General features: G+C 41.2%; 1 protein-coding gene across 1 annotated transcript; it reads right to left on the reverse strand.

Annotated features, from left to right (window-relative positions):
- LOC104704442 (peroxisomal (S)-2-hydroxy-acid oxidase GLO5-like) lies at positions 6,980-10,132 on the reverse strand. The gene is made up of 7 exons (XM_019227030.1): positions 10,108-10,132; positions 8,459-8,538; positions 8,077-8,154; positions 7,879-8,003; positions 7,730-7,796; positions 7,579-7,641; positions 6,980-7,357 (listed from the first exon to the last, which is right to left on the reverse strand). The coding sequence occupies exons 1-7, from the start codon at positions 10,130-10,132 to the stop codon at positions 7,205-7,207; spliced, it is 591 nt and encodes a 196-aa protein (XP_019082575.1). The 3' UTR covers positions 6,980-7,204.

Genomic DNA, 13,126 nt, shown 5'->3' on the forward strand with positions numbered 1-13,126 from the left:
GACAAAGTTGTTTTGAACCCAAAGGATTATGCCACTGCCCAAGCCATTTCCCTTGATGATGACTATGAGGACTACCTCACTGAGGACAGTGATGTTCAAGATGGGGAGGACATGGATCACTATGGGATAAATGAGGCCAAGTATTACATATCCGAGTACGAACCCGAGCCTTTACCCTAGGAGACTGATCGAGTCGATGATCGAGCACAGGTTCGAGAATCACAAATCGAAGAACCACCCGAGGCAGAACCCGATGACTCACCCGATGATGGTGCTCAGATGATACATCGAGTAGATATTCAGATGACAGATCAACCTCAACTGCCTGTACCAAAAGAAAGGGAACTAGAGGAAAGTTTCAATACTGCTCTTGACATCCAATTAGAAGTGCTTGAAGAGCGTATGGCCAAGCGAAAAGATCCACCTCCTAAGCTCTTGCCACCACACGAACTTCGAGGGGAAATCACCAAGGAGGCAGCTTAGCCGGAGATTAAGGTTAAGGAAGCTGTCAAGGAAATTGGGAATGCAATTCTGAGGAGTGGGGTGTGTTTTGATCCTGAACTGCAAATTGAGGATAAATTGGAGGACCCCGGCTCTTTTACTTTGCCGTGTTCAATAGGACTCCGGATTTCGACAACTGTTTGTGCGATTTGGGAGCTTCAGTCAGCATCATGCCACTGTCAGTTGCCAACAAGATGGGTTTTAGTAGTTTTAAACCTAGTAGTCTGTATTTGGTTCTAGCTGATGGAACAATCAGACACCCCATTGGCATTCTGGAAGACTTACCTCTCAGGATTGGAAGCGTGGAAGTTCCTACTGACTTCATGATCCTTGATATGGATAAGGAACCAGATGATCCACTGATCCTAGGAAGACCATTCTTGGCAACAATAGGAGCAATGATTGATGTGAAACATGGGAAGATCATAATTTGAGCATGGAAAACATTTCAAGATGGAATTCAGCGTCAAGAAAGGAATTAAAAGGCCAACTATTGATGGTCAAGTTTTTTCCACCAAGACAAAGCAAAGAAGAGTCAAGCATCTTGAAGAAGTCAATACTACATTTGTTGTGGAACCATGACAAGACCAGGAGGATTGGTTGAGCCAGTCTGTCCCAGTGGAGAGGATTCCAGAACCTCTCCCTCCTAAAACCCATGCTTAAAAAGCATGAAGAAGAGTCAAGCTTAGTGACTTTAAACAAGTTCACTTGGGAGGAAGTCCCAAAGGTATCTTTTTATTTTTCTTTTAATTAATTTATTTGTTTACTTTCCATTATTTTCGATTTTTACATATTTATCATAAAAAAAAAAAAGAAGAAAGAAAAATTTTGGGGAACCCGAGGCTCTACCCGAATCCGTACCCGACGCGCCTGATCATGTCCCCCTTCGAATGGCGAGTGGAGTCCGAATTCCACAAACCCAAGCCCACTCTCGGGGAAGCCCAAGTTGCTAACCCTCTTCTATTTAAAGGGACTAGAACCCTTCTCTCTCAGCAGCACAAATCAATAAGTCTCTCAACCCTAAAAGCCTTTTGCATTCCTGCTTTCTATTTTTCTCTCAAGAGAATTGAGACTCTTCAATTTCTCAGGAACTAACCCTACTAATCTTGAAGTTTAGCTTTTCTCTCTTTTCAAGGATTCAACAATGGCACCAAAGGTGAATACTTACCAAAAGAAGGGGAGCAGATCAACCTCCACCGCTGCTAGAACCGGAGGAGATACTGCCAAAGTTAGCGATTCACAAGGAAGGGGAGACGTTCCATATTCTCAACCGTTGGCTAGACGTTTCGCATCCCCAACCCGATGCTCAACCCGATCCGCCACCCGAGGAGGTGCTCGAGAAACCGATCGTGTAGAGACTCGTGTTCTCTCTCCCGACCCAGTAGCCGTTGCAATCTGTCGTTCTCCTCGATGTAGGGACCTGTCTACGTCCAAGCAAACCGTTACTGACCCAATGGAGGTCGACTCAGATGCAGAAAGAGGAGAACCAAAGGAGATCCAATCCTCTATGTTAAGAAGCAGATCTGCAGTTGCGAAGGGGAAGAGACCAGCTTCTGAAAAAGCTGAGAAGGTGGCTGAGAGAGCAGCGGAAGAAGAAGATCAAGACACGGAGGAGGAGAGCCGTGACGGAGAGGAGGAGCAGAGAGAACGCACACGCCTAGCTTCGCGGAGGCTGAAGCAGAAAGAGGTGGAGACCCCAACCAAGCTCTTCAAGGTCCTCCGAAAGATGAACTTCGTTGGTACCCGCTATCCCCACCGAGAAACAATGAAGCAGTTGGGCATCGCTAGAGACGTCGAGTTCCTGTTCGACATGTGCCACCTGGGCCAGATGATGCGAGCCAACCTCGAGGCTTATAAGGAGGAGATTGTACACTTTCTATCCACGTTGTGGTTACACTTTTTTGAGGACCACCCAACCCTGCTACCCGATGGGGGGATCGGGTTCATCACCTTCTCTGTGCGCAACAAGGAATACCGACTCACCTACAAGGAGATGGAGAAGCTATATGGTTTCAAGGCTGGGAGTGGAGAGAACATGGGGTTAGCAAGGAAGAGATGAAGTCCCTATGGCTGACAATAGGCGACATGCTCCCTTACAAATCCACAAGCTCCAAGTCTGCTCAAATAAGGAGCCCTGTATTGAGGTATTTTCACAAGTCCCTCGCCTGCACTCTTTTTGCTAGAAAGGAGACTGGGAATGTGAATGATCATGAGCTCCAGCTGCTAGATATTGCCTTGTGTGGAGTCTTAGAAAATACTAGGGATGGTACACCACTAGTAGGAGATGTTGCAGATACTAGCATGGTCTTTGTGCTGCTCGATCAGTTCCTCTACCTGAAGTCTTGGGCAATGAAAACTGAGAGAAGGGATGGAGCTGGAGAGATCTCTATTGGAGGATTGGTCACACCAATTTTGGTAGCTTGCGATGTGCCCCTAAAGGGAGTGGTTCATGAGCCGAGATGGCTAGACATCGACTACCTCACATTGGCGAGGTTCCTGGCTTATGAAAAGCCAAACAACATGCTGCTCTTCAAGTTTGTCCATCCAACTGCCAGAGCCACCCAAATGATCCTGCTCAACGTCGTATGAACCAAAATCTGGCTAGGGGATAACATAGACTTCACACCACCTTTGGAGGAGCTATACAACCCACAAGAGGAGTCTAAGGCAGGAGAGAGAGAGACGACTGGGCAAGAACAGGGAGACAACTCGGATGGGTATGATTTTGAGGAGTATGTGTGCTCTCAAAAGCAACCTGTTGGGGTGAGGGAAGCTCACAAGAGGATCGGCTGGCTGAAAAGGATGAACAAGTTCCTAGCCAAGAAGGTAAAAGACCTCACTGGCTCAGTAAAGGTAATGGGAGGACAGATCAAGGAGCTGCAAGACAAGGCAAGCTGTGCCTCAGCTCCCACTTTGGCATATGCACCCACATAGATGGGAAGAAGCGGACCGTTGGGAGGAATCCGAGGATTAGCACCTCCAGAGCCTCACAATGCATCCTCCTACGAGCCCCAAGCAGAGGAGGATGTCACCAGACCAGATAGATCGCGGAGAAGCCACTCGGATGCCTATCTGATGCATAACCCGATGGGGTACACGATGCCCTACCTGATGCAACCTCCGAGCACACATCCGGGTGACCACTCAGGTACTTTCCCTCCGCCTTACCAGATGTTGTATCAGATGCCCTACTCGATGCGCCCGGCAAGCGGCTATACGGGTGATCATTCCGGACCTCTCCCACCATACCCGTCGTACTACCCGATGCCATACCCGATGACCTACGCGACGCCTTACCTGATCAACCCCTCGGATGCTGGTCCGAGCAGGTCGTTCGTGCGCATAACCGAGCTCTCTGATGAGCGAATCCCGACACCTGCTGAAGCCGGTGGTGACCCTGGATACATGTTGGCGAGCATGGAGGCTGCTACAACCTCCTTTTTCACCAACCCATGAGGTACCACATTCATCCAACCTTTGTAAATAACATTGCATTTAGTTTTATTTCATTTTGTGTGATTTTTGGATTCTTTTTCAGACTTTTATTTACACAGGTACTGTGTAATTTAAGTTTGGGGAAGAGTCCTAGGATGTATATAACATTGTATTTTATTTTCTTATTTCAAATTTTTGCATGCTAGTTTTCTTCATTTGAGTCTGCATCTATTTGCATAAAAACCCTAAAAAATTGAAAATAATTTGAAAAAACAATAAAAAAAAAGAGTGTTCATGTAGTTGCATTTTCATATTAGGATTGAGTCTAGATTGTTTCATATAGGATTGTTGCATATGCATTTTAGGGGACAATGATTAAAACTACCTTGTTTAAAGTCAAACCTTAGGATTGAAGCTATAGCCCTTAATCACAGTTCATTGTTGCTAGATCAATCTTTGGAAAAAAAATGAAAAATCTTTGTTTAAAACCTTGTGTCTTTTGAAAGCTTCCTCTACTTGTGTGAAACTTGCTTGAACATTGCATCATCTCTAGATTATTGGACTTAACCTGAACTTAAATTGTCTTGCTTATGGAATTTGAATACTTGTTCATGGTAACTTTAAACTCGGGTTAGTACTCCATTTTTACCAATCTTTTCGTTTAACCCGATCTGTTTTTCCTACCCTTGAACTCAAACCTTTCTTTCAAACCTTGTTCTGAATTGTTGAGTGAGGCCTTTTCATTGTGCTATAGGTTGTGAAACCTTGAGAGTATTAAGAACGACAAAGAACTGGCTCTTGTTTTAGCTAAGTTTAGAATCATTTGGACTAGCTAATAGAATCGATTTTGAAAGATAGGTGGTTAGCATGTTTATTTTGGGTTGGGTTGAGAAATGAAAAAAAAAAAGAGAAAAGAAGTCCCTAAGGTTAGAATCAAGTAGCTCTAAGTCTCTTAGCAAAAAGAAAAAAAAAAAGAGAAAAGGATCTTGCTATAGTCTCCGAGAAAAAGAAGAAAAAAATATATATAGGAATATTATTAGGAGCTTAGCAAAGAAAGAAAAAAAAAAAAAAAAGAGAGCTAGATGTTTAAAGTTTAGACCTTAGGGATTATAAAAAAAAGGAGAGTTAAAATCAAGGTTGTGGGTAGTTTAATTCTAGGGGAGTTTGATAAAAAAAAGAGATGAATGAGAAAAGGGGTAGATTATCAAGAGCTAAGCTTTGTATGCCCTAATTGTTCTCAATCTCAAGCTTTGCATTCCTTCTTTTGAGAGTGAGCCACCCAAAGAAATTGTTCAAAAAACCACCCTACCAAAAGCCTTATCCTTGAAACCGATTGAGCTTGATTCGCCTTCTATTTGCAAGAAGTCGCCAAACACTTTAATGAATGTGAAAGAGATGTTATTTGGAATTGCAAGTCTTCACTTTTAGTTGGAGGATGAACTAGATCGATGCATGGTGATAAGCATAGAAAAATATTTGTAAGTATGTTGATTGATCTTAGCACCATTAAACTATCTTTAAGGACTATAGTTTGAATCCTTCGTTTAGCTCAAAAGGTTATGAGTCCCATTTTTAACCTCTTCCTCCTACTTCTTTGTTAGAGGACTAGCAAAATTTAAGTTTGGGGGTCTGATAACTCTCTAATTTACATGTTTTAAGCGTAACTTTTTGTCCATATTTTGCATTGTTTCTACCCTAACCTTAGCATTTTTAGGTCATTTACTGTAGGAATCCACATTTAGGCCATTTAGGGTGTTGCATTCTTGCATTTGCATATTTTGGATGAAAACAGGTGCTTAAGAGCCGAAAACGGGGAGAAACAAGGTCAAATCCGAGCATGTACCCGAAGGAGCTATGGAGCAGGAAGAACAGTCCGAACACCAACCCGATCGAAGAGGATCTAAGAACAGAAAGAACAATCCGAGGACCTACCCAAAGAGCAACCCGAGCACATCCTCGTGCACCCCATCGAGCAGACCCTCGAGCAAGACTGGGAATCTAGGGTTAATAGGTTTCCATATATAAACTCCCCTCTTCTTCCTCTCGCCCTAGCACGCCGCAGACCCTCAGAACAGAGAGCGAGAGCTTCTGGGAGAGAAACTGAGCGACTCAAACATTTTTCTATCTTTGTTAGGATTTAATTTACTTCTTTTTGTTATTCTTTTAGATTTCTACTCTGCACTCTTCTCTTCTACTTTATATTTTAATACAATGCAATTTTCGTTCTTCTATGTTTTTATGTTTTCTGCAATGAAACCTGAGTAGTGAAGTAGAGTTTCTAGAGATGGGATAGACGATTTTGTGTTCTTGATCGGTTAGGATGTCTTATTTGGATTGTTTATGTTTTATAAATTCCCTTTTAGATTGGTGTTCTTAATGATATCAACAAACCGAGAGGGTGAGATTAGATCTAGGATGTTTTACCACCGAGAGGTGTAGATGAAATGCTTGAATCAATCAATGCTAGAGATTTACTCACTTAGCCTAAGAGATTAGATAAGTAAGGGGTTTATTGACAATAATGAATCGGTTCATATTGCCTGCTTGGTCATGTTTCTCCAACGAGAGTTGGGTAGGGGAGTGATCAAGGTTGATTGTTTCTATCACGAGAGTGTTTTAACAAGGTTTTAGAGATTCATTGTCTAGGGAATATTTGCTTGAGGCATGTAGGACATTCATATTGGTCAGGAACACTTAGGAGTCAATTACCCCATCCTTAGAAGCTTTCGTATTTAGATTGTTTACATTTTTATTCATAACTCGATCACTTACCCGAACAGGTACACGATCACCTACTTCACACTGTTCTTGCTTACTCGATAACCCCACCCGATCCTGTACTCGAATGCTTGTATCGAGTGCTTAGGTCGTGTGGTTCTCATTTATTTGCTTTCTTCTATTTCTTTTATGATTGTTAGCTCAAAACCTCATTATTGCTTGGCTTGACTTGCATAGTTCTGATCCTATCTCATTTGCTACCATATCAACCATTTGAATTGATAACTTTTTATACTACAACTGCATAGGGAATTGATACCCTGGATGAAACATCTTGTTATCAATTCAATATATAAGAAAAAACTCTATAGGCCTCAAAATAAAGTACATATCATCTTGATTCTTGAACATTTCAACTACAATGCACCACATACATAACAAGTCTCAAGCTAAGTCTTAACCTAATATTACAAATGCTACAATCAACACAAACACGAACCTAGAGACTCTTCTTGTTGTCTTCAAATGCCTGCTTGAGATGCTCCACTAATCATACTTGAACATTATGATCTCTTATGTCTGCAGGAAGAACTTCAGATCCAAAGTCATTACCTTCTATGTTCAGAGGAGCTTGATTAGTGCTAGATAAATAGCGGACTGTTGAAGCATGTTCCTGGTGCAGTAAAGTCGAAACATTCTTCAACTGTTAAAAGAAAAACCAAGTGGCAACGTTACAGATCTCAATCATCTAGCAGAAGCAAGCTAACCCCATTAAATTCACAAAAGATGGCAGGCTGATCATTTGTGTCAGAACACTCATTTGTGTTCAACAGTTAAAAAGAAAAGAGGAAGCCGAGTAAAACCCAACGCCAAACTCCTCTCTCAAAAAAAGAGTTAAGAGTTAATCTTGTTACATCTACTAACCTTCCAGCTTAGTGACTGATCAACTTGACCAGCAACATATGAAGCTAGCCCTGAATTATCGGTCTGCAATTTTCAACAGAGCAAAACAACAAGTCTTAGTAATTGAGCTATTAGATCGAATTTCAGTTTGTTATATGTCTTATCTTACAACCTTGACTATTTTCCCAAGATCCAACCCTTCGAAGTTCTTCAACGTAAGACCTCGAGGAAGCGCGAATCTGCAAGATAAAAACCATCAAGAAAAGCGGAAGATCTAACAAACCAAATTGGTTTGATGTGATGATGTGAAGTTTCATTCACCTGTTTTTGATGTCGGATTCTCTTCTTCCAAGCCTTGGAGTATCAACGGTAAGAGCGATTGCTTTAAATCCAGCTTCTTCAGCTCTTTTTACAAGCTGTCTTACCACATTTCTATCCTTATACGCCTGCATTAAGAGAACAAACAGACGATTCAAAGCCAAATTTTCAAAAGACCAAGTAGAACTATATGAAACTTACATAAAGTTGGAAAAAACGAATCCCTGGTCCTGTGGAAACAACTTCCTCAACACTACAAGTAGCCCACGAAGATAAAGTCTGAAAACATCAAAGAACACACAAAAAATGAATACATAAAAGAGATATCTAATCAGGTGAAAGAGACAGACGACAAAGAATCAAAACCATAATTGTTCCAGCAGCAGAAGTAGCTCTCGCGGTGCAAGCTCGCCTACAACGATAACAAAACCACTTCCCATAGTGAACTCAAGATCTTTAACAGTATAACAATCTAATCTAAGAACATTAGATAAACTGATAAAGTAACTCTAAACCCTAGAAACTCAGCGAGTCCGGTTCACCGATTAAAAACGAATCCATTAAAGAGAAACGAAATGCTTACCGGAGAAGAAGACCACCTTGAGCAAGAGAATCGACTAGGAAGAAGGACCAGACAAACTCCGGCAGACACTAGCGAAGAAACTCAATGGGAAACCCTAACGAAAGGACGCCACTCTCTGGACCCCGGCTCCGTCGTCTCCGCTTATCCCGTAACAACCGCGTCGCATCCGTCGTATTCGCCACCGCCGTTTGCCAGGACGCCACTCTCTGGACCCCGGCTCCGCTTTCTCTCATTGAATTGGCCGCTGAATCGCTTTTCCACATCTCAATCGATATTTCTAACTCTAGACCCGGAGCTTCCTACACGAGAATTTATGGCTAATAGAGGTACCAAGAAACCCAAATCGTCCTTTGAAGGTTGTAAAGTTGTAATTAGCTTGGAGAAAACTATGAGGAGAACTGGGGAAGAAGAGCTTCACAAGAGGAAGATCTGGGTTTTGATTCGGTGGAGAAAGGGGATTTAGGGTTAAAAGTTTTTTTTTTCCTCGGCTCTATAGCTTTTTTTCTTTTTTCTTTTGGACTCTACTACTTCTATGTAAAATAGGGTGAAAGCATGATTTTTTTAGTCTATTTTTATTAAGCGTGGGCGGAAAGAGTGATTTTTGTTTTCCATTTACATTTTCTGAGGTATAGCGTTTTAAAAGCGCTATTATATAGATTCATTTTTGAAAAAATTTCAATGATAGCATTTGCGATTAGTTTTGGTTTTCCGCTATCAATGCTCATATTTCTGGTAGTGTTTAAAGAATTAACACCCGAAAATACACATCTTTTGAAATACTTTTACTACTTTATATATGCTACGTTATGATTACATCATTTTAACAAAAAATTATTTACTAAAAATTATATCACAAATGAAACACATTTTCTTTTTTCAATAAAAAAAATTATTCTAAAATAAATATATAATTACTTAATTAAAGAAGGGAAATACTCACAAATAGCACAAAACTATATTTTATCTCCAAATTTAACACATCATCTATAAAGTTTCAAAAATAGCACTATAATCCGAAATTTGATGTTCAAAAATAAAATTTGAAACTCTAAATACTAAAGCTTACTCCCTAAAAATTATATCCTAAATGTAAAATTGTCAACCAAACCTGAAAATAATTCTCAAAATTAATTACAATATTTTTACCGCGTCAATTAGTACTATTTTTGAAAGTTTGTGGTGTATGTGTTATAATTATCCATAAAACTTATTTTAGTGTAAATGAAACAAATATTTGTCTTATTTCAAAAGTCGTTAAGCCTGATAAAATAGTGAAATTTAGGCCGATTAGTCTTTGTAATGAAAGTTACAAGACTATTTCTAAGATCTTGTGTTTTTGGCTAAAGAGAATTTTACCGTCCCTCATTTCGGAGACGCAGTCAGCTTTTGTTTTAGAACATTTGATTACGAATAATTTTATTATTGTCCGGGAGGTGTTCCATGGGTTATGATAACTCTCTAATTTACATGTTTTTAGCATCCCTTTTTGTCCATATTTTGCATTATTCATACCATTAACTTAGCATTTTTAGGTCATTAACTGTATGAATTCACTTTTAGGCCATTTAGGGTGTTGCATTTTTGCATTTGCATATTTTGGATGAAAACAGGTGCTTAAGAGCCTAAAATGGAGAAAAACAAAGACAAACCTGAAGATGTACCCAAAAAAGCCATCGAGCTGGAAGAACGAGTCCGAACCCCAACACGATCAAGGAGGATCCAAGAGCATGAAGACCAACCCGAAGATCTACCCGAGGACTAACTCGACCTCATCCTCGTGTACCCCATCGAGTAGACCCTCGGGCAGGTCTGGCAAGCTAGGTAAAAGGGGTTTCCATATATAAACCCCTCCTCTCCTTCCTCGCAAACGAGCACGCCGCAGACCCTCAAACCAGAGAGTGAGAGCTTCTATGAGAGAACTGAGCGACTCAATCACTTTTCCCTTTTGTTTTAGATTTTATTTCATAACTTTTTATCATTCCTTTATATTTCTATCTTGTACTCTTATCCCTCTACTTTATCGTTTAATACAATGCAATTTTCGTTTATATTTGCTTTGATGTTTCCTGCTATGATTTCCGAGTAGTGTAGTAAAGTTTCTAGGGATGGGATAGATGATTTTGTGTTCTTGATCGGTTAGGATGTCTTAGTTGATTGTATATGTTTAATAGATTTCCTTCTAGATTGGTGTTCTTAATGCTGTCAACAAACCGAGAGGGTGAGATTAGATCTAAGGTGTTTTACCACCGAGAGGTGTAGATAAGATGCTTGAATCAACCAATGCTAGAGGTTTACTCACTTAGCCTAAGAGATTAGATGAATAAAGAGTTTACTGACAATAATGAATCGGATCTTAATGTTTGCTTGGTCATGTTTCTCCAACGAGAGTTGGGTAGGGGAGTGATCAAGGTTGATTGTTTCTATCACGAGAGTGTTTTAACAAGATTTTAGAGATTCATTGTGTAGGAAATATTTGCTTGAGACATGTAAGACATCTGTACTGGTTAGAAATACTTAGGATTCGATTACCCCATCCTTAGAAGCTTTCGTATTTTAATTGCTTGCATTTCTATTCATCACTCGATCCCTTACCCGAACAGGTACACGATCACCTGCTTCGAGTAACCCCTCGAGTTGTTCATAACTTCTTTGCTTACTCGATCACCCCACCCGATCATGTACTCGAATGCTTGCATCGAGTGCTTAGGTCGTGTGGTTCCTTGTTTATATTCTTTTCTTTTATTATTTTAGGATTGTTAGACAAAACCCCATTATTGCTTGGCTTAACTTGCATTGTTCTGATTGCATCCTTCCTGCTAGCATAAACAACCATTTGGATTGATAACCCTTTGTACTACAACTGCATAGGGAATTGATACCCTAGGTGAAAAACCTGTTATAAATTTGGCGTCGTTGCCATTTGGTTGAATTTAATTTTGCTACGTTTAGGATTTCAGCACTTGCTAGATCAAGTTCTCTTATCTACATTGGTTCGAAATCTGATTTGTTTGCTTTCGTTTTTGTTCGTTTTGCATTTCAGGTACAACCCGAGTACACACCTGACCCATCACTCGATCACCTGGATCGAGTTGACCCTCGTGTACTCCCTCGGTCACCTACTTGTGCATGCAAACACGATCCAAAGGTAGCCGCAACTTGAGTCCATTCATCGACAACATCGACAGACCAAGGTTACTTCGTCAACAACAAGTTCCACAACCGCAACCACCCACAATTGACGAGACAATGAACGATCAAAACGGTCCACCAGCTCCTTAAGCAAGGACCTACATAGGAGCAGGGGATGCTCCATCTACTCACACTCGAAGGAATGACATTATGCCACCTGCTGTCCAGAACAACAATTTCGAGATCAAGAGTAGTCTCATCCAGATGATACATAGCAACAAGTTTCATGGATTGTCAATGGAGGACCCATTGGATCATCTGGAGGAATTTGATAGGCTCTGTAGCCTCACCAAGATAAATGGAGTTAGTGAGGATGAATTCAAACTCAGGCTTTTCCCATTCTCTTTGGGCGACAAAGCACACATCTGGGAGAAATTACTCCCCAAGGAGTCCATCACCACCTGGGAAGCGTGCAAGAAGGCGTTTCTGGCCAAATTCTTCTCCAACTCCAGAAACGGAAGGCTGCGAAATGATATTTCCAGCTTTATTCAGAAGAACAATGAAACGTTCAGTGAAGCTTGGGAACGTTTCAAGGGATACACTACCCGATGTCCTCATCATGGCTTCAGCAATGGTTCATTGTTGAGTACACTTTATAGAGGAGTGGTCCCCAAGATACGGATGTTGCTAAAGGTTGAGACCTAGTGGGGAACTTGGCTCAATCTGATGGGCATTATAATGAGGAATACGATCGTAATGTGCGAGCTACAGGAGAGGAAGATGCCAAGTACAAGAGGGACATGAAAGCCCTCAATGACAAGCTCGATAAGCTCCTCAACCAGCAGCAGCATGTTGATGCAATATCAGAGGAAGAGCAGTTTCTACAACAAGATAGGGAGACTGTACAGATAGAGGATTTTAACTACATCAACAACCAGGGAGGTTCAAACAAAGGGTACAACAACTACAAGCCAAATCCAGGCTTGTCCTACCGAAACCCGGTGCATAGCCCAATGCTTCCATCTAGTTCATCATTGGTGGATTTGATATCACTGATGCACACAGTCCTATCCAATCAGAAGACCGACACGATACACATTAATACAAGATTCGATGATCTCGCCTGCTGTCTATCCGCCAACTTCAAAGAACTACATAACAAGTTTGATGACTTGGGATCTCGAATTCAAGTGCTCACAGATAACTCGACTTCCACCTCAAAAAGCCCTGCGGAGTCTGCACACGCAATAGCCCTACGGAGTGGACGACAACTACCACCTCGAACGGCACCACTGAACGGCCACTTCTACTAAACCACCAAGCCACTCCCCAGAACAACCCGGCCCTGCACCCGACCACACTACTCAAATAGATGATCGGGTTGATACTCCGGTAACTCCGTCTCCTACAGGCAAACTGGGAGGAGAGAAACAGAAAGAAAGAAAATTCATCCCTCTACCCTACAAGCCACCATTGCCATTCCCTAGACGATTTTGCAAGGAACTTCTGGAGAAGTATAAGGCATTGTTCGAGAAACAG

The sequence above is a fragment of the Camelina sativa genome, chromosome 7 (assembly GCF_000633955.1).
Source record: "Camelina sativa cultivar DH55 chromosome 7, Cs, whole genome shotgun sequence".
NCBI lineage: Eukaryota > Viridiplantae > Streptophyta > Magnoliopsida > Brassicales > Brassicaceae > Camelina > Camelina sativa.

Bases quoted from the DNA above. Each gene is read 5' to 3' on its own strand.
- LOC104704442 (XM_019227030.1), bottom strand. From the start codon at position 10,132: ATGGCTTTTTTGGGTACATCTTCAG. The intron at 7,642-7,729 runs GTTGTAAGATAA...TGAAAATTGCAG, and splicing joins ATCTTGGGAAAATAGTCAAG to ACCGATAATTCAGGGCTAGC. The intron at 7,358-7,578 runs GTTAGTAGATGT...TTCTTTTAACAG, and splicing joins ATCAGTCACTAAGCTGGAAG to TTGAAGAATGTTTCGACTTT.